The sequence below is a fragment of the Mustelus asterias genome, chromosome 2 (genome assembly GCF_964213995.1).
Source record: "Mustelus asterias chromosome 2, sMusAst1.hap1.1, whole genome shotgun sequence".
In the NCBI taxonomy this organism is placed as follows: Eukaryota; Metazoa; Chordata; class Chondrichthyes; order Carcharhiniformes; family Triakidae; genus Mustelus; species Mustelus asterias.
Window position 1 is genome coordinate 97,919,905 of NC_135802.1, and position 22,681 is coordinate 97,942,585.

The window sequence follows — 22,681 nt, forward strand, 5'->3', positions numbered from 1 at the left end:
GTGATATCACCTAGGATCATCTGTTCCTCCCGGAGATGGCCCAGCAGTATATAAATTAAGTGCTACTGTCGCCTTTATAACAATCAACAGCGTTGGTCATGCCCTTGTGTGAGGCTGAAATTGATGATGCAGCAGGGAACAGAACTCAGCAGCTGTGTCATTCGTGAAGTAGCGCTGTTTTCTGGGGAAGAGAATGCCACATACTAAAATTCTCCTCATCTCTGTCTTATTCTTAAACCGTGTCCCCTGGTTCTCGTCCTGTCCACAAATGGAAATGTCTTCCTCGTATCTACCCCATCAAATCCCTTCAGGATCTTGTATGTTTCAATATGATCGCCTCTCATTTATCAAAATTCCAATGGGTATAGGGCAAACCTCAGGTTGAGTAGGTAATGCAGTTCCTAAATTCATGCAAGTCAATTCACACCCATCCGGTATCTCTGAGTCTGTGCAGTCTTCCTTACTGCTCTTCCTGATCCTTGAGCTCAAAGGTAGATCCAGCAGAACACCCATTAATTGTACTGAAGACAAAGCAGGGAAAGACTCTGCGCCTCCACTTCTGATTGATACATTTTTAAACACTTCTACTGCAGCCAAAATAACAAAAGCAAAAAAGAAAACCCCATTGGGTCTAAAATGACTAATCATATATTTACCTGTGTGAAGATGTGGATCCTTTTAAAAGAAAGTATTATTGCAGTCTGCTTTCTGGCTTTCCCTGCCATCTTTTGCTGGGTGTGCTTAAGAATAAGCAAATTAGGAGTTGACAGAGATCAGCATCACAAGACGATCCTGGTGAAGGTGTAGAACCTTCTTTGGAATATTATATTTGGCTGAACGCTTATTTCAAGGTGGACTAAAGGTCATTTCAAACAACATCACGGTCAGCACACTTCTGGTGCAGATCAGGAAGGGTCATTGACATTTGAAATGTGTCCTTTCAAAACCCATTTTATAACCTAGGAACAGGTGAGGCACAGTCTAATTTCTCTCCCTGATAATTTACTCTGTGCAAATGGTGTTACGAACACGAAAAATACAATAAGGGGTAATAGATTTGAGTTTGCATTTCAATACTGTATTATTGCAGCATAATATTTAACTGGAGCAAGATTGCATAATTTGATGGAAAGGGACCTGGGTGTCCTGGTACATGAATGACAAAAATGTCAGTGTGCAGGCACAGCATGGTGGCACAGCGGTCAGCACTGCTGCCTCACAGCGCCAGGAACCCAGGTTCGATTCCCGACTTGGGTCATTGTCTATGTGGAGTTCGCACATTCTCCCTGTGTCTGCGTGGATTTCCTTTGGGTGCCCGGGTTTCCTCCCACAGTCCAAAGATGTGCTGGTTAGGTGCATTGGCCATGCTAAATTCTCCCTCAGCGTACCCGAACAGGTGCCGGAGTGCGGCGACTAGGGGATTTTCACAGTAATTTAATTTCAGTGTGAATGTAAGCCTACTTGTGACTAATAAATAAACTTTAAAACTTTTATGTTGGCATTTATTGCACAGGCAATGAAATATAAAAGTAGAAAAGTTTTACTGTGGCTATATAGGGCATTAGTGAGACCACATCTGGAATTCTGTGTACATTTCTGATGTTCAAACTTGAAAAGTGACATTAGAAGCAGTTCAGGGAAGGTTCATTGAATCCCCACAGTGCAGAATAGGCCACTTGGCCCAACAAATCTGCACCGATTCTCTGAAAGAGTAACTTACCCAGGCCCTCTCCCCTCCCCTATCCCCGTAACCCCAGACATTTCCCATGGACAATCCATCTAAACTACACAATTTGGGACATTAAGGGGCAATTTAGTATGGCCAGTCCACCCAACCTGCACATCCTTGGACTGTGGGAGGAAAACCACGCAGACACAGGGAGAATGTGCAAACTCCACACAGTCACCCAAGGCTGCAACTGAACCTGTGTCCCTGGAGCTGTGAAGCAGCAGTGCTAACGACTGTGCCACCATGCCAGGTCAAGGTTCACGTGACTCATTCCCAGGATGAGGGGCTTATTTTATGAAAAAAAGTTGAACAGGTTGGGCCTATACCCATTAGGATTTAGAAGAATGTGAGGTGAACTCATTGAAATATATAAGACCAAAGGGGATTTGATAAATACGAGGTGGACCTTTCCACTTGTGGAAGAGACTAGAACCAGGAGATAGGGTTTAAGAATAAGAGGTCTACTGTTTAAGATGGAGATGAGGAGAAATTCTCTCTCTTAAACAGTTGTTAGTATATGAAATCCTCTTCCCCAGAAAGCAGTGAGGCTGAGTAATTGAATTTATTCAAGAAAGAGTTAGACAAGGGAGTCATTTGCCATGGGGGTGCAGATGGCAAAGTGGAGTTGAAAAACAAGCAAGTTAGCCATGACCTGACTGACTGACAGCACAGGCTCAAAGGGCTGAATGGCCTCCTCCTAAGTCTGATGTTCCTATTAACTTTAGAGCATGTTTCAAATTGACAAGTTGAATTTCTAAATTAAATACTGCTTTCTCATTGTATTAATTACTCCTATTCAAGCAATGTTTCCCAATAAAGTCCGTCCAGCATTTGGTTTGTGCAAACTGAATAACTTCATCAATACATATGACCCAGGTTTCCTAACTTGCTCTTCCACTTGCTGTCAGAAGAAGAACCTTTCCACAATTTCAATTAGCAATCAAAGCAGTGGATGTATCGGTGGGATTTATGTAGTCAGCATTGTTGAGTATCTTGTGCCAGTGAAGGTTAAGCAGCACAGGTACAGCAAGAAGGATAGTGATAGACATGTTGAAAGTGGAGCAGTGACTACAGATGCCACAAAGCTTTCATGGCACTGTCAGGTCTCGGAACTACCTGATGATAGTAACTGGTGCAAAAAGGAATGGTTAGGCCTGAGGCCCAATTGAAACAAATTGAAAAAAAAAGACATTATGCTAAATCCAGTTTGGTTGATTCTATATAAAATTTTAACTTATTGGATTTGTCAACTGGGCTTTATTTTAATAAGCGTGGCAAACTGTCAGGCATTGACCGCATCTCCCTAGGCAACCTAGCAACAAAGAACAGATGGGATGGGGGCTGCTCAGATGACAAAAGCAGTCTTTAGGTTAGAGCTACAGCTTGGGAGGAATTGACCAGATTATTGTCTTCAACAGAGCTGAGGTACGGGGAGGAGGAAGAAAACTCCTCCTGCTTCGACAGGCAAATGAATATTTATTTTTAGAACATAGGTTTTTGGTGACTTCCAGTGGTCCCTTACCAGTTGGAAAACAGGCAGGACAAAGTTCAATTTGTGGCCTTATATGTAAAGAAGGACAAGTGTGGTTATGAGATTACACATGATAACAACAGGTGTGTGAATTTCAACGAGCAACACTCAGCCATGGAGTGAAAAGACGGAGCTATGAAGTTTAAGTTAGGATTTCATTAAAATTACATCACGGTACAGAAGCTGAGTATGCGACCCAATAATTATATTGGTGTTTATGCTGCAAATGAGCCTTTCCTATTCCTTTATCAAAGGAGTAAAAGATTAACTAGGGAGAGAGTAGGGCCTCTTAAGGATCAACAAGGTCATCTATGTGCGGATCCACAAGAGATGGGTGAGATCCTAAATGAATATTTCTCATCAGTATTTACTGTTGAGAAAAGCATGGACGTTAGGGAACTTGGGGAAATAAATAGTAATGTCTTGAGGAGTGTACATATTACAGGGAAGGAGGTGCTGGAAGTCTTAAAGCGCATCAAGGTAGATAAATCCCCAGGACCTGATGAAGTGTATCCTAGGACATTGTGGGAGGCTAGGGAGGAAATTGCAGATCCCCTAGCCGAGATATTTGAATCATCGATAGCCACGGGTGAGGTGCCTGAAGATTGGAGAGTGGCAAATGTTGTGCCTTTGTTTAAAAAGGGCTGCAGGGAAAAGCCCGGGAACTACAGGCCAGTGAGCCTCACATCTGTGGTGGGTAAGTTGTTAGAAGGTATTTTGAGAGACAGGATCTACAGGCAGTTAGAGATGCAAGGACTGATTAGGGACAATCATCATGGCTTTGTGAGTGGAAAATCATGTCTCACAAATTTGATTGAGTTTTTGTGAAGGGGTAACCAAGAAGGTAGATGAGGGCAGTGCAGTTGATGTTGTCTACATGGACTTTAGCAAGGCCTTTGACAAGGTACCGCATGGTAGGTTGTTGCATAAGGTTAAATCTCACAGGATCCAGGGTGAAGTATATAAATGGATACAAAATTGGCTTCTTGACAGAAGCCAGAGGGTGGTTGTAGAGGGTTGTTTTTCAAACTGGAGGCCTGTGACCAGCGGTGTGCCTGGGTCCACTGTTATTTGTCATTTATATTAATGATTTGGATGAGAATATAGGAGGCATGGTTAGTAAGTTTGCAGATGACACCAAGATTGGTGGCATAGTGGACAGTGAAGAAAGTTATCTTCGATTGCAACGGAATCTTGATCAATTGGGCCAGTGGGCTGACGAATGGCAGATGGAGTTTAATTTAGACAAATGCGAGGTGATGCATTTTGGTAGATTGAACCAGGGTAGGACTTACTCAGTTAATGGTAGGGCATTGGGGAGAGTTACAGAACAAAGAGATCTAGGGGTACATGTTCATAGCTCCTTGAAAGTGGAGTCATAGGTAGACAGAGTGGTGAAGAAGACATTCGTCATGCTTGGTTTCATCGGTCAGAACATTGAATACAGGAATTGGGACGTCTTGTTGAAGTTGTACAAGACATTGGTAAGGCCACACTTGGAATACTGTGTGCAGTTCTGGTCACCCTATTATAGAAAGGATATTATTAAACTGGAGCGAGTGCAGAAAAGATTTACTAGGATGCTACTGCGATTTGACGGTTTGGGTTATAAGGAGAGGCTGGATAGACTGGAACTTTTTTCTCTGGAGCGTAGGAAGCTGAGGGGTGATCTTATAGAGGTCTATAAAATGAGGGGCACAGATCAGCTAGATTGTCAATATATTTTCCCAAAAGTAGGGGAGTCTAAAACTAGAGGGCATAGATTTAAGGTGAGAGGGGAGAGATACAAGAGTGTCCAGAGGGGCAATTTTTTCACATAAAGGGTGGTGAGTGTCTGGAACAAGCTGCCAGAGGTAGTAGTAGAGGCGGGTACAATGTTGTCTTTTAAAAAGCATTTAAATAGTTACATGGGGAAGATGGGCATAGAGGGATATGGGCCAAATGCAGGCAATTGGGATTAGCTTCGGGGTTTAAAAAAAAGGGCGGCATGGACAAGTTGGGCCGAAGGGTCTGTTTCCATGCTGTAAACCTCTATGACTCTATAACTCTATCCCTCTTGTGCTGTATCCGCCTTCCTCTTAAATGTTTGCACATTGTTTGTTTAGGAACTTGTTGTAGCATTTCCATATTATTACCACTCTCAAAGTAAAGATGTTTCTCCTCAATTCCCTGTTCGATTTTGTAGCGACTCTTATATTTATGGCCCCTAGTTCTGGCCTTCTGTGCAAGTGGAAATTTCTTTTCTAAGTCTATGCTATCAAATCCTTTTCTAATATATCATATTACATGTATTACATTGTATTTACATAACCAAAATAGACCATCAAACAGGTCCAAATTGCTGCTTATAATCCATAATAACCAATCCCATCAATATATCCCTCTATTTCATCTTTCATTGTGGACTGGGTTTTCCAATTGGAGTGCATTTGGGAACTTCCTAGACCTAACCACTTACCCCTTCACTTCCTCTATTCACCTTGTGCCTCATCCTTGCACCCTCATGTATCCTCCATAGTCTTTCACTCAGTATTCCTCCATAGTCTTTCACTCAGTATCCACTATGTACAGTACTCAGATTCCATGCAAAATACTTCCCACTCCTTGGAGGGGGTGGGGGAATCACCATCCAATATAAATGTCCATCAAACCCATGGTTATTGATATTGAGAAAAGTTGAATTCTGTTATGTGAAAAAAACCTTATAATACTGGTAATCCCATTAGCTTGTGTCAGCAAACCAGAAACCATATCAAAGGCACAATCTGTTACTACAACTACTTCAAACTGTCATTAATTCTCAGATCAATGCAACACCTACACCTAATGCTGAAACCCATTAAGACTTGAATTTCAACCAAGCATTCATAATGGCCAAAGCTGTACAAACATAGAGTGCTCTCTGAGGTGAAAAAAACAGAAAATGTTAGTATCAATTTCAAAGCAAATTGCCTGTCAACCAACGGCAGAAACAGGTGGTTAGATGTTTTTTCCATGTGTCAAAAACAGGTAATTTTAAATCACAGTACAAGATATTTCAGCATAGATTAATGGGAGATTTTGTAACATTTTCACAGCATTATGGTACTTTCTCCAATGGAAAAGTACTGCAATGTATGTGAACAATAACACAGAATGCTGATCAATGTAAAATATTAACTTAGGTTTGCAGGATAGATCCCTAGGATGAATTCACTGTATAGTGAACACGATGATATTATAATGCAGTTCCTATTACTAACACTTGAAAGTGTGAAAACATTTTATACTTACAATTCAGAATGTTCCCAATTCATCAGCATGATTTTCATTTTCTTCACGAACTCTTAAACCTGGCGTGCTTTTAATGGGCTTTAATAAATAAAACCCTTCACCACTAGATGAAAATGATATGTGGGAGGAAATCCAATTTCCCCCTTTTAAATTGGAGAAGCCAACCTTAGCAGAGGCAAGCTTGCTTTTGCACAGGAAACGTTCCCAGAACAAAGGGCTGAAGAAAAGGTGCAGGTGCAGGGTGAGGAATGCTGAAGAAAATTGGATTTATTTAGTTTCCCATTGGATGCATTTACGCTAACCATTATAATTATTCCTTATCGTAGCATGTTCCACACGGTAGCCATTCTTTGGGTAACTTGAATTGCCTATTGAATGTATTACTGACTAACTTATATTTATGGTCTCCCCACTCAACCCAACAGTGGAAATATCTTTTGAAAGTCTATTCTATAAATCCTTTAGAATCTTGAAAACATTCCTCAGTCTTCTCTTTCCTAGAGAAAAAAAGCCCCAGCATGTTCAATCTTTCCTGATGGATACAGCCTCTTAGTTCTGGTCTCAGCTCTTTTATCTGCTCCTGCGTCTGTATATCCTTTTTATAATATTGTGTTGAGAACTGTCCAAGGGTGTTGTAACTATAGTTCAATACAAGTTTAGCATAACTTCTCTCCTATTCTGTTCTATTTGTTTAGAAATATATCCCAGTGTTTGGTTTGTTTTTCTTTAAAAAGAATAATAAAGTTGCAGGAGGCCAATAGTGATTTGCGTCCCTAGACGCCAAAATCTCTTTGTTTCTTTAACCCAATCAGTCACTTATTATCTGAGCAGTATGTGGCCTCTGTATCCTTCCTACCAAAATGCATAACTCAGTTATCTCCATTAAAATTATTTTGTCCATTACACATCAATTCTGCAACCTCTCAATGCCACCCACTCCACAGCTCTATTTGTTCTTTTCTTAATGACCTTTAGATGCTAATTGTACTGCTTAAAATTATCTTGGCAATTTTGCAGCAGGTGCAATAAGAGAAACTGCACTAATTCCAGTTGGTAGCCATGTGCCACACCTTAAAGTTAGTCAATTGGTTGAAATGATGTAGTGTTACAATTAAGTCTCATTTCAGTTACTTAGACTGCTATTTGTGAGGTACTCTCTCAGCAGGCAAGGAAGATCAGTACATCCAACCTGCGATGGAGAAGCATATCTCCTCTGCTCAGACACAAAATGCCTTTATATTATAAAATTGTACCCAACGGCACCCAAATCCATTGACTGTAATTAGTATTTATTCAAACAAAAGTGGAGATCTTATTAATGTGCCTGTATAGAAATTCACCTGTCAAACTCAAACCTTGGGAAGTTCCCACAGTTTTTCCCACTATTTTTAATCCTTCAATTTTTTGGGGATTTGCTTCTGCCAGACATCTGATGGGGAAGTTCAATGTGGACATGTAAGTGAAGAAAGCACAACTGTCCTAAAGTAACAGTGCAATGTAAATGTGCCAACCAAGAAGAGTTGACAAAGGCCACAAAGAACTTTGCAATGCACAGCGTGGCACATTGCTGTAGATCAGAGTGTGAAAATGAGTGGAAGAATTGGTGTTATGATTGGACTGTGAAGATGTATTGTAATGAGATAGCTTTGGAAACTGAATACGAAAACCAATATTAAAATTATAGAATAGGTGGAAGTGATTTAAAAGTTAACTCAAAGGGCCAAGCCACGAACATGGGCATTTTCATTAAAATAATTGCCTGAACATTGACACTGATTCTGTAAGTGAAAATATTTTACATAACATACTACTCGTAGATTAGCTATAATGACAAGTTCAGGAAGTCATGGAGCCTCCCTAGACAAATGCCTCTATTCAAGAGTTGAAACATGAGTCTTCTAGCCTTTTTTCTAATTCCTTCTCCCATTGAATGAGGCATTGCTCTGTGAAGTCAGTCTTGCTGAGATTTTCTACACATGCTTTCATCTATCATCAAGTGATATTAAAACATTTGCCATGTGACATATAGAACTTAAGTTATGTTGATAAGAATAGAAAAAATATCGTGGCTAGAAATGCTAATGTAATAAACAAGAAGTTGATGGCCTGAGGTATGGAAATAAAGATTTTCTATTGACAGTGGCATTCCTGGAAGTTCAAACGTCCTTGTGCAATACACATTCAAAAGAATGCTTCAGTAAGCATGTGGACTGACATGTGGTTTTTCGACAGTTAGCACACTGAATTAAAATGACTTTATATATGTTACAGTCTAAAGCAGACAGTTGATAAGACAATAATAACATGCCTGTCAGCCCTCTTCTATTAATTTTCTAAATCATGCATTTGGTTCAGTGAGGGGAGTGGGTTATGTTTGGAATTTATAGTCAAGGCACTTTTGTTTGATAAACAGGCACCTTTATTCCAACGTAACAGAAAGTTAAAGGGCTGAGGGAAATGATACAAAATTTCAGACAACATGATTTTATATTATGTGATCATATTGTCAACATAACGGGAATTTTGGTAACAACACGTACATCACTTTTCTCTCTTTTGCTTTTTTTTATCTATGCTCAAATCATCAGCTATGCACGTGGTGGCTGCAATGAAAGATAATAAAGTAACACACAAATGCTGTCCTTCCATCACATTAAGACTCATACTACAAACCTGAGCATCTGGTGCAAAGAAAACAGACATCTGAACTGAGTAAAGTGTATAAATGGATATAATGGAAGCTATAGTAATATTTGCAGGAAAAATCACAGATGGCTTGAAGTACAATCTGGATGAAACACAGCTTTAGAGTTTCAGGTTGCTGTGTAAAGCAACATAGCTGGGGTTCTTCTAATGCTTCAGTGGGTAATTGTACTGGTAGCGTGATACTAAGCCACACAGACCAGAAGGTTGAAGATTAGAATCCTGAACTGTGTTGAATGAAGTCTCCCAGGAGAAAATAATCAGTCAAGCCTTCTGTTGTTGAATGCTGTCTGCTGAATCTTACGTGATTGTGCGTGCGTGTAGACTTCAGATGAGACCTTGGTCAGACTGAACTGAGATGTTTTTACAACCAGAAAGCCTTCTTGTCACACATATGAAGAGCAGCCTAAAGGTTGCGTTTGCCCCCCTGGAGCCGGACCAGAACATTTCTCACTGACCTAAGACAAGAAGAAATAAAATACCTCAGCTTTGCTCAGTTGGTTTATGAGGGCTGATTTAACTTTTGGTACTAGCAGAAAATGATTGGTGTGGATTTGCTGCCGGTTATATAACTTCTTTTAAAAAATTCTTTAGGAAACCCTGGGTAAGGTTCATAACAGGCAACTAATCAGTTACCGGTTACTGCCACTCCAGAGTTCTAATCAGCCTGATGATGTGATGAGAAACCTTCAACTGTGCATTATCCTTTACCACACTTCAAGCCATCGATTGTTACACATCTTTTTAACACCAAATTATTTTTGCTATGCAAATGCTTTCTCACTGAATTGTCACAGTATATTAACAGCAAACCATAGAGGCTCCATTTCGTATGGATGGACTGTAGTTGAGTAAGTTTGTTCTGTTTAAAGACTGGTAATTATAGGATTGGAAGCTAGGAAAACAGATTCCCAAGTCTCACCGCTGTTATGTGCTTCCAGTTGTGAGGCAGAGTTGACAGCCACTTTGCAGAGGGAGCAGTAAAGCAGCCGTTTTGCTTTTTCTTCTTCTGTTTCCTTGGGAAGAGCTGTATTGCAGCTACTGGATGTAAAGGATTTCTCTGTCCTGGAAATGGATTCTGTTGTGAGACTATCACTTGCTGCTGCCAGTGTTGTCACTTTTGATATTGTTGCTGTCCCTTGAGTGCTGTCTATATTAAAATAATAAAAGAAATTGTGAAAATAAAGCCAAATACAAACTAGCTTATATCATAAAGCTGGCTTTCAGCAAATATGAAACTGCATTCTAATCAAAAGTCTGATCTATCAAATGTTAAAAACCATCTCTTCTCTTCACCTTTTCAATACCACTTTTCAATATTTGATCTGTGGGGAGATGATAATTGTGAGAAGACGGTTAAAGAAAGGTATTTGATTCAACCCCCTGTCTATGCAATTTAAAGTTAATGGACTCTACCAACACACAATTGGTCCAGTAACAATTGCCATTGACATTCTCCCATGATTTTCAATAAAATGTTTCAATTATTCATGTGTCTTTGTCTTTGGAGGGTGGTCATGGAAAAGTTGTTGTGATAACAATTCATGCTGATGATAGTTTCCTCGGTATTTGCTGTGCTATTAGGGCAAATGGAAAGGTGTTCCTTTATCTAGCTCAGCTTGTGAATGACAACAAGCTAAATTTGAATCTCCTGTGAAATAAAAATGATTATCATAAATCGTCGCTTTGTCAAAACCTAATCCCCATTGGCCTTTGCAGTGAAAACATCTCGATCTTCTCTAATTTTACAGAAAGGTAGACAAGAAAGGGGATGATTATTTTTCATGTATAGTGCTGATCGGGCTGGTGGTGAGCAGGCCATCTGTCATTTGTATCCAATGAGATTGTGTAATAAGTTCACGGAGGCAGAAGTCCCTACACCAGCACCCCTTTATTTACAATTCCAACAGCAGTATACAGAGTGCTGTCAGTCAGCAGTCTACCTTTGGGAGTGGCAGAGGAGCTAACACTCCCGGTTATATACAAAGTAAAGTCTCCCTGATTGGCCCATCAATTGGCCCGTTAATCAGCGAGTTCGTATTCCAGTAGGCCAACTTCAATGGCCTGATAAAAGTCATTACAGATTGATATGATGTTGGTGCGAGGTCCCACCCATGTTCGTGATTGGGTTTCTTTTTAATATTCAGGTGGAGTTGCCAGGATTAATTGTACTCATTATTAGCAGTTCATCCGTTAGAATCGGTGAAATCCGATGGAGACTGCCACTATTTAATGACAGCCTGGACCTTTTAAATAGGAGGTCTATATTCTATGTGGGTGAATTCTGGAACGTATTTTTCCACTGTCTATTGAGAAAGAAGCAATGCATTTAAATAGCACCTTTCATGACTCCCAGGCTGTCCCAAAACTCTCTGTAGCCCTGCAGTACTTTTGGATTCTGGTCACTGTTGTAAATTAAGAAATGCAGCAGCCAATTTTTGTACAGCAAGATTGCATAAACAGAAAAGTAATAATGACAAAATTTATAGGGAATTTTCCAGTCCCATTGTGGTGGGATCAGTCATGGGAAATTCAGTGACCTAGCCAAAAATCCATTGACTTTTGGCGGGACTGGACGATCCCAACAGCGAGTGGGGCCAGAAGATCTTGCCCAATGTGTTTTAAGTGTTGGTAACTAAACATAATAGGCGGGGTTTTCAAGTCCTGCCTGCCTCAGGACCAGAAATGCCCGCCCGAGGTCAATCTTTTGTACATCCATCGAATTTTCCACCCAGCCCATGAAGATCCCTGACATGGGCGGGACTGAAAGATTTCTCTCAACAATGTCACAGTTACATGTGTGACTTGTGTTACAAATCAGAAATTGGAATCATCCATAAGGTTTATAAAAGAAATATATCACAAAATCCTGTCTTTGTATTCTATCACTGGTATTGTAATGTCTACAAAATGTCATGCTACAGTATCTGCCATTTGTCTGATGGAAGCTATTCCTGTTTAATGCTATTAATTGTTTGGCTTCTTCAACCAATTCAACTATTGTTCAATTAATTTACGTTCGGTACACTTTATGATACTTCCCTGCACTGCATCTCGTACCTCACCCGAACACAGAGCAGGACACTTCACTGCACCTCCTCATGTACGCATACTATTGCCTCACAATTCGTTCCTCCTCTTTCCAACAGAAAAGTGTCCCTCCAGGGTCCCTTATACTCTCGATGCCAATTTGACCCAACCCCCGAGACACTCCCCATAACCCTTCATATTGTCATGCCAACTCAATGCCAACCCATGCCCTTTCCATGTCCATCCATCCAAAATGTACTATTGTTTAACCAATGAGCCCTATAAAAAAATGGCAAGTATGGAACTGCTGAGAGAAAGAAAACACCTCCTCACAAATGTTATTTTGAAAAAGCTGCTGTTTCTTTAGCCCTATGAATTTGTCAATTAGACTACTACATATCAATAACAGAGGTTACAAACACTTCACATCTCTTAATACTGTCCAAATGAAGGTTGAGACATTGGCAAAAGAGATCACAGAAAGAATAACTTATTACAGCAGTATAAAGATGTCAATCAAGCAAAGTCAACAATTTACTTCAGTGATCAAAACAGAACACCCTGATGAGCCAATGCTTTTATTAGCCTGGGTTCACAGCTAAGCCTCATTATGCATGCATTTTGGAGTCTTCAAGTTTGAATCCAAGCCTATAGAAAAGATTACCCCCATGGGTACGTAAAACATGAACTTGTTTAGAATGATCCTTTCATAGTGGACTTGGATTGTGGTCATGCCCAAAACCAGAATAATTGAGTTGCCATAAGCTTTAAGAGTGTCGGTCGCAGGAGTGAGAGAAAGGTGTGAAAAATGCCACGGTTAAGTTAGTCACTCAGGATAAATATTTTCACACCAATGCTGATGAGAAGCAACATTGAGATATCCACAATCCTGCCTCAGCAATCCTTAAAATTATCTTGTTTTTGATGTTGCATGTCTCTCTCAGGAAGAGAATCCTCCATGTGTCGAATCGATGAAGTTATCTTCTTTGATATACTCACCTTTGCATTGCGGTCCCACTTTAAGCATAAGTTACACCTTTTCCATCAAGCTGGACAATCTAGGCACAGTTTTGTAGGTATCTGACTATGTTTTTGAGATTGCTGAGGTCTCTTATTGCTGGTCGGCCAAGCTGTGTCCACAACCTTGAATCTGAAGGTGTATTTGTGTGTAACCTCTCAAAATCTAACATGGCAGATTCATTTGGACTGCCAAGATTGTGGTTCCCCCACCCCAAAGGTTAGATCAACATCCTCTATGAGAAGATATTCCCTACTTTGTGGACTCGAATTCCTTTTCAATTAATTGTTCAGCGTATCAAATTTACATGCCAAAGCTAAATGCTGCAATGCATTGTTTTATGGGCTCACTATTTCCCTGGCATTTTTGGTGTATAATCATTTCATCATCACATTTTTCTTGGCCCAAAGTATTTTCTGAGGGCAATTACCGCCATATCAAACACAGATGAATATTCATTGGTCTTCTGTTCCATGAAAATGTATGATTACCACCTTCTTGTTGATCACTGCTCCATCCAGATTGCCCATCCCTACATCAAGCAAGTAGGTCTTGAACCCTACAATTCCATCAACACCGTGGCATGGGTGGATCTCCCAGTGATGAAAGAAACTGTGTTGGAGCTGGTAAATTTAAACTTTTCTCCATTATCCTTGTTGCCAGTTTGTCATATATTTCATATCTTGGAACTAAGCAGAGATGATACTGGTCTCTATGTGGTAACAAATTTTATTCACTGTGATTTAAAATGGTGCCTCCATGCTTATAGCTGTAGCTTATAGCAACTTCTTAAATTTGTTCATTTTTCTCAGAGTCCGCACCCAAATGTAACCAATCAAGCACTACAAGTACTGATAGTAAACAGACTCACATAATCAATCACAGAATAACTGAACGCTAAACAAGGATCCCATATGCCTTCTCATGTGGTCTTGTTACCTTTAAAGAGATGTTTATTGTCAACCTGATGTCTCTCTATTCCTGCATCCCTTTCAAACTGTACCATTCAGCTTATATTTCCTCTCAGGAAACTCACATCACAGTTCTGTGTTAAATTTTATCTGTCATGCATCTAACCTATTTCACCAGTCTGTCCATAGTCTCCTCAAGTCTGTTACTACCCTTCTCACTGATACCATCTGCAAACTTTGAAATTATGCCCTCTCTACCCAAGTCCAGGTAATTAATATCAATTGGAAAGAAGTGGGAACACCACACGCACTTTCCTCCAGTCTAAAAAACAACAATTCACCACTAAATTCTGCCTTTTCTCCCCTAGCCAATTCCACTTTAATGACGTGGAGTTCAATTTTAATACATTTAGAATGTGGTGCTTTATCAAAGGTAATTTGATGCCAATCAGATTCACTGTTTATTCCCAAATTGTGTTTATTTTATGGATGTCCCTCGTGCTTAAAAAAAAATCAAGCTCAAACCTCAAAGTGCATCTTCCTCCTAATAATTAAAACACTTCTTTCACTGACAAGAAAAGATGCCATACAATATTTATTAAGATCTGGGGAGGCAGGGCTGTATTTCACTAATTTAGGTCAATTTTGTTTGGCTGCTAGAGTCAAACGTTGGATCCAACACTGGGCTTCGGTCTCTGACACCTCCTGTGTCTGCATCTGAAGATTATTTTATAGTCTCTTTTCATGGTATGACTCATTTTGGACAATATCTACTGAGACCATAAAAATAGCAGAAACTTTTCATCCTCAGTTTTGAAACAAAACTGAATTGGCGTTCTTTATGACTCACATTGGTCTGTTCACCACTAAGCTTCAGTATGTTATATTGCACAAAGTCAGGTTCACAATTCATTTGACATTGTTTTTCAATTCAATGCCCTCACATTGTAACGATCTACCATTGCTTGTGAACTTAACACAAAACCTTGATGATAACAGGAAATGTTGGAAATGCTCTGCAGGCCTGGTTGAATTTGTGGAAAGTGAAACAGTTAGTGTTTCAGATCGATAATCTTGCATCAGTGATGCGCATCAATTGGACACGAGGCTCGAAGCTTCAGTAAAAGAAGGCTTTTATTAACTAACAATGGAGCTATCAGAACTTTAACACACTATCCCAGACTGAAGGGGTCCCGTCCGAGCAGGGAGTCTTATACCTCTCCCAGGAGGCGGAGCCCGACTGGGATGTGCCACAACAGTAACAAACACAGGTGTAACAATCCCACCCTAACCCAACAGCAACATGAGTACAATCCCACAGTAACCTATATACATTCCTGTAGTACTGGCCAGCCCTGGCTCAGTACTATCCAGTGGGAACCAACGATGGTTCACCACATTCACCCCTCCTTTGAGAGCAAAGGCTGGCGGGGTACGAAAACAGACTAAAATGTCAGCAGATTATAAGTTCAGATGGTCTGGAGGACCGCACCGTCGTTGTGACCTCCTCAATACCGGCGGTGACACCGGAGTAGGCACTTGCGGTGGCGTTCTCCCAAAAACGGCGTCCAGCTGTTCTCCCACGGACTCACAGGCCGGTTGACCCTGATGAGACGGTAGTGCAGGGGATCCTGACACATCCTGCGGTGGCGACCATCTTCGGGGCTCAGGCAAGCTGTGCATTGGAGTAAAACTGTTAAGCAATGGTCCCGATGCTGCCCGTGCTATGTCCGGGGAAGAAACAAGAGATAATGGATTCGTCACTGGGGGTATGGGAGCGACAGGAGTTGCTACGTCCCCTGCAGGCGCCAGGTCTCGGATCGAGACTGTGTCCTCTCGCCCGTCAGGATATGCCACATAGGCATACTGAGGGTTGGCGTGGAGGAGGTGGACCTGTTCAACCAAGGGGTCGGACTTGCGGGCCCTTACATGTCGCCGCAGGAGGACGGGTCCTGGGTACGTCAACCAGGCTGGTAAAGATATCCCCGAGGAAGACTTCCGAAGGAATGAGAACATCCTCTCGTGGGGAGTAGCATTGGTTGCCGTACACAGGAGGGAGCGAATAGAGTGAAGTGCATCAGGGAGGACCTCCTGCCAACGGGAGACTGGAAGACCTTTGGATTTCAACGCCAATAGGACAGCCTTCCAGACTGTAGCATTCTCTCGTTCCACCTGTCCATTACCCCTAGGGTTGTAACTCGTGGTCCTACTAGAGGCAATCCTGTATGAGAGCAGGAATTGCCTCAAGTCATCGCTCATGAACGACAAGCCCCTGTCGCTATGGATATAGCTGGGGTACCCGAACAGGGTAAAAAGATCACGGAATGCCTTGATCACCGTGGCAGCTGATGTGTCCGAGCAGGGGACAACAAACGGGAACTGGGAGTACTCATCGATTATGTTCAGAAAGTACAGGTTCCGATCTGTTGAGGGAAGGGGGCCCTTAAAATCAACACTCAGCCTCTCGAAGGGGCGAGTGGCCTTGACCAAATGTGCCCGGTCAGGTCGGTAAAAGTGCGGTTTGCATTCAGCGCAAATCCGACAGCTCCTTGTTACCGACCTGACGTCCTCCACCGAGTAAGGCAGGTTGCGGGCTTTGACGAAGTGGTAGAGCCGAGTGACCCCAGGATGGCACAGATCATTATGGAGGGCGTTCAAGCGATCCTCCTGAATACTAGCGCATGTTCCGCGCGAGATGGCATCCGAGGGCTCATTGAGTTTCCCTGGATGATACATGATATCGTAGTTATAGGTGGAGAGTTCAATTCTCCACCGCAAGATCTTGTCATTCTTGATCTTGCCCCTCTGCGAGTTGTTGAACATGAACGCCACGGACCGCTGGTCCGTGATCAGGGTGAACCGCTTTCCCGCCAGGTAATGGCGCCAGTGTCTGACGGCCTCCACAATGGCCTGGGCCTCCTTCTCCACCGCTGAATGCCAAATTTCGGGGCCTCGGAGGGTGCGGGAAAAAAACGCGACGGGCCTGCCCGCCTGGTTAAGTGTGGCTGTCAGGGCGAAATCAGATGCATCGCTTTCCACCTGAAAAGGGATGGATTCGTCTACCGCGTGCAGCGTGGCTTTCGCGATGTCGTGTTTCAATTCCTTGAAGGCCAATTGGGCCTCTGGCGTGAGTGGAAAAGTCGTGGACTTAATAAGCGTACGGTCTTTGTCCGCGTAGTTGGGGACCCACTGCGCATAATAGGAGAAGAAGCCTAGGCATCTTCTCAGTGCTTTTGCGCTAGCGGGCAAGGGAAGTTCAGCAAGGGGGCGCATATGGTCTGGATCAGGGCCAATGACCCCGTTTTCCACCACGTATCCCAGGATGGCTAACCGGCGCGTACGGAATACACTTCTCCCTGTTGTAGGTCAAATTCAGGCGAGATGCAGTGCGTAAGAAGTTCTGGAGATTTGTGTCATGGTCCTGCTGATCATGGCCGCAGATGGTGACATTATCCAGGTACGGGAAGGTAGCCCGCAGCCTGTTCTGGTCCACCATTCGGTCCATAGCATGCTGGAAGACCGAGACCCCATTGGTGACACCAAATGGAACCCTAAGAAAATGATACAAATGACCATCCGCCTCAAAGGCCGTGTATTGTTGGTCCTCTGGGCGAATGGGGAGTTGGTGGTAGGCGGACTTGAGGTCTATGGTGGAGAACACCGGTACTGCGCAATCTGATTGACCATATCAGATATGCGCGGGAGAGGATATGCATCCAGCTGCGTATATCGGTTAATGGTCTGACTGTAATCAATGACCATCCGGGGTTTGTTCCCGCTCTTGACCACCACAACCTGTGCTCTCCACGGACTAACACTGGGCTGTATGATCCCTTCTTTGAGGAGTCGCTGAACCTCAGATCTGATGAAGATCCGATCCTCAGTGCTGTAACGCCTACTTTTAGTAGCGATGGGCTTGCAGCCTGGTACCAGATTCTGAAATAAAGAGGGTGTGGTGATCTTTAACGTAGAAAGATTGCATTGGGCAATTTGGAGACTGCAGCTGTTCTCCCACTGCCAGCGAAGGGAGTGGCCCACCGTACTGTAGGATCACACTCTTCATGTGGACCATGAAGTTTAGTCGGAGGAGAATTGGTGCGCAAAGATACGGCAACACAGGGAGCCTGAAACGCTCGTAAATTGTGCCTTGTACTTTCAAGGTTACCACACAACGTCCTAGCACAGCGACAGACCGGGACCTTGATGCCATAGAGATTGTCTGTTTGGCAGGTTGAATCTGGAGTCCACACCTCTTCACAGTGTCAGGGTGCTCCCGCTGTCAAACAGACAATAAAGCACATGATTGTTTACCTGGATATCCATCATTGAACGATCAAGCCTGTGAGGCTTAGCCTGGTCCAGGATGATCGACGCCACCGTTGGTCCATGAACGTCACTGCAGGCAGCTGAGGTCGACGCTGAGGACCCCTGCTGGTCGCTCGTGGTCATCGTCGACCAAAATGGCTGCCCCCATGAATCGCACATGGGTGAGGGCGCCAAACTTAGCGACCCCTGGTGGTCATACTCCTCCGACTCCGTCGACTGCAATGGCGTCGTCCTGGACTCGCACGTGGACGAACCCCGCGAGGACTTCGACGACGATGGTGATGATCCCAGTTCCGAAGGGTCGCAGGCCGTACTGCCGTTCCTGGGCTTCGATCTGCACACCTTTGCATAATGCCCCTTTTTACCGCATGCGGTACAGATTACCGCTTTAGCGGGACACTTTTGTCGGGTATGTTTTGCTCCTCCGCAGAAATAGCACCGCGGGCCGCATGGGGCTGCAGCCGTCGTCTGGCCCACATGGGAGCACGCCATAACACCGCACTTCAAGCCCGAGGGGCGAGGAGGGATTTGCGACTGCTCCTGCCACGTTGTCTCCACGTGGTCCTCTGGATATAGGATTAAGCTCTTCGAAGCCGACTCGAGCATTTCAGCTAATTCCATGGCCTGGGTAAGATTGAGATTACCCTTTTCTAGCAGTTTGAGACGGATGTATGAAGACCCGACCCCGGCCACAAACGCATCTCGGGCGAGGTCATACATGCTCTGCTCAGCCGACACAGCTTCGCAGTCACAGCCGACACAGCTTTGCAGTCACAGCCCCTGGCTAGCTGTAAGAGCTCATTGGCGTAGTCCTCCATGGTTTCGCCCGACTGCCGACGTCGTGTCGCGTGGAGGTAACGAGCGTGGATCTCGTTAGGAGGTTTCGTATAGCGCTTCTTTAGAAGCTCGAGGGCCCTCGGGTAAGTGGTGGCTGCACGGATCGTGAGGTAGACTGTGTCGCTTACCCTCGCATGGAGGACCCGGAGTCTGTCATCATCTGTGGTGACCGCTGCGGAGGCTGCTAGGTAATCTTCAAAACACTTCAGCCAGTGGTCGAAGGTGTTAGAAGCGCCCACCGCACGTGGATCTAGCGTCAGACGTTCTGGCTTGAGGATTTGCTCCATACTCTCCTTTCTTTTTTTTCTTCCGTCGAGAGTTTAATTTTAGTTAATAAAATTGATGCGCATCAATTGGACACGAGGCTCGAAGCTTCAGTAAAAGAAGGCTTTTATTAACTAACAATGGAGCTATCAGAACTTTAACACACTATCCCAGACTGAAGGGGTCCCGTCCGAGCAGGGAGGCTTATACCTCTCCCAGGAGGCGGAGCCCGACTGGGATGTGCCACAACAGTAACAAACACAGGTGTAACAATCCCACCCTAACCCAACAGCAACATTAGTACAATCCCACAGTAACCTATATACATTCCTGTAGTACTGGCCAGCCCTGGCTCAGTACTATCCAGTGGGAACCAACGATGGTTCACCACAATCAGAATCGGAAAAAGTGAAATATTTGCACTGTCTCTCTACAGATGCTGCCACACTGGCTGAGTATTTCCAGCATTTCCTGTTTTCATTTCAGATTTTCAGCATCTGTTGTATTTTGCTTTTGCAAAACCTTTAAGGTGTCTAAAAGGACAAGCATTAATGTTAAACATGTGTTTGCAGGTTGTTCTGAAAATAAACTTTGTTTTCTCTTGACAAAATGCTTTGAGTCTCAAACAAATGTTTGGAGTAACAAGCCAGCCCAAAGAAAACACTGATCAAAATTGCACGAGGGGAGATTTACAGCAGTATTGCGTTAGAGTTGCAAATACTATGGATGTAGCAAGGCTTTAAGAAAGTATTATAGGGGTGATTGCTCAACGGTGTAGGCAAGCATTTAATTATTATCCAGCAACTAAACCAAACACTTTATTTTCTCTGAGCACTTTCATTCCAACTATGCTTCCAAACTTTTCAGCAATCAAAAGTGTGTCACTACTACACACATTTATAAAAGCATAACTTCCACCTACAGAAAACTTGCTCCTACCTATTTAACAATATGCACTTTCACCATTGTTGTTAAAAATGAAAGTGAGAGTATGAGTTCACATCACCCGTTGTCACTATAGCCTTATTGGGGTCACTGGCTTCTTCTTGCTTCTTCTCTGATTTTCTTCAAGACATCCTCAGCCCACATCTCAATGTTGTCCACCCACCTGATGCTTCTTCTTCCCCTGCCAGGTTTTGACTTTTACTTTGGTACGAATTTGTAAAACTCCAGAACACTCAGACGCATTTGCATTTACTTTCATTGTTTTTTGGTGGGCCACCAACTCATTCATTGGAAGAAGCAGTATCTGCTTCAAGTGTATTCCTGCTGTTTTCAGGATTTCCCAGACAGCCTTGGAAAGGGTGGCCCCAATTTACCCTGGGCACGTGCACTTATGTCAGGGGCAGAAGATGGAGTTCCATACCCTGGAATTTGCACTTCCATGGCTCATTCATCACTTGGTATATGACTGGAGGACAGCATGCTAAGAGGTGAGGTGTACTGCCATCCAGATCTGGGTTCCACAGGTGGAATTATAGAAAAATAGAAATTGCCAGACAAAAGAGACCAAGATCCATTTTGTTCACTCTATTCCTTCCTGATAGTCAAATTATGCAAGAGCTGGGAAGTTATTAACTAACTATCGAAATCAATCTCTATCAATTAGTCTACAACATACCCAGAAAAGAAGCAATGGAAAAGCGAGTGGTGGAAAGCTTCAGGAGCTATCGATGGAAGGTCACATTTTCCTGACAAGTCTGCTACATTTGCCACATCATGGGTGGAATTTAATGCCCTAACCTTCCTCCCCGGTCTGCATCCCCTTCTCTCTAAGAATACCATCCTGCCCTACTTAATTGGCTCTGAGGCATTCATTACTGGTCCTATAGGTATGCTTTAGTGCAATTTCGGCAGTGGCCACCGCTCCAAGTGGTGCTGCCCCTATTGCAGAGTTAGCCTCGGGCTAGCCGGCAGTTCTCATGAGAAGGATCTCCATCTTACTGGTGCCTTAATTCAGTGGGATATCCTGCACTGTCCAGGTGAGTGTCTGATTAGCTGAGAATAGCATCAGGCCTCAGGTGAAAGATGACAGAACTCCTTCTTCAATTGGTGGACTGCCACTAAATTCTGGCCCATATCGCAACTTAGTCGTATACTGTTCCCTAAAATGTTATTTTCGGAACAAAATCTATCATATTTTCACTTGAATTAATCTATAATAATTGCTTCCATTATCTTCCTCAGGTGCCTGTTCCATAGATTTACTGCTTGCTCACTGAAATATTGTTTCCACATAGTCGTTTTGAATTTAACCCCCTATTGGCACAAGCTGTCTCATCTGGTACTATTGTTCTAGACAAGGTAAAATAGCTTAGAAAAATTACATTATGTAACCCCTTTAGAAACCCAAAATCAGCAATCATGTCGCCTCTCAACCTTTTCTTTTACAACCAATTTACATAATTACTGCTCATAATCCAATCTCTCTATCATTGCAATCTGCTCGCTCTTTCCCTTACCAACATTAACAATAACTTGTGTTCCTATTGCACCTTTAATGGCCCAGATCTTCCAGTCTCTGGACTCTCAGAGACCAGACGTACCTCCAAGATACAAGTTCGGACTCCTTGGCAGTCCTGACGCACTGAGTCTGTGGGAATTGCTCGGGAAGTTTGAACTTCTGGTGGGAAATTCCTTTGCTCCCTAGGACCCTAAACTAGAGTCAGTGGCCAGAATCTTCCGATATATGTTCAGTCTTAGTTTCAGTGAGAAAGCTGCCTTGTAGTTCTCCAGCTGCACAGAAGTATCTTCACAGACACATACAAATTCAGAAAGATAAAATAGTCGACCATACTCCATACTCTAATATGCAAGGTAAATAAGCGATACATAGGAATTAATAAGCAGATTAAGGTTGGACACCCAGGGGGGCACCCCATCGGCCGATGGGCAGAGCGAGCTGTTAAGATCGCGCGAGAGGTGAGAAATCAGGTTCGTGCCAGATTTCTCACCTCTCGCGATCTTACCGGCACCGGATATCTGGCACGATCAGCTTCGTGCTATTTCCGGCACGAGGCTGAATAATTTATTTAAATTAAATTAAAATCTGCTTTTCA

General features: G+C 43.0%; 1 protein-coding gene across 8 annotated transcripts in view; it reads right to left on the reverse strand.

Annotated features, from left to right (window-relative positions):
* Nucleotides 1–22,681, reverse strand: part of LOC144510005 (zinc finger protein 385D-like) — a 388,192-nt gene that overhangs the window by 17,670 nt on the left and 347,841 nt on the right. For all 8 annotated transcript variants that reach the window (XM_078239174.1, XM_078239134.1, XM_078239165.1 and 5 more), the window contains one exon: nt 10,159–10,386. In XM_078239174.1, the coding sequence (XP_078095300.1) occupies nt 10,159–10,386 (228 nt within the window). The remainder of the gene's footprint in view (nt 1–10,158; nt 10,387–22,681) is intronic.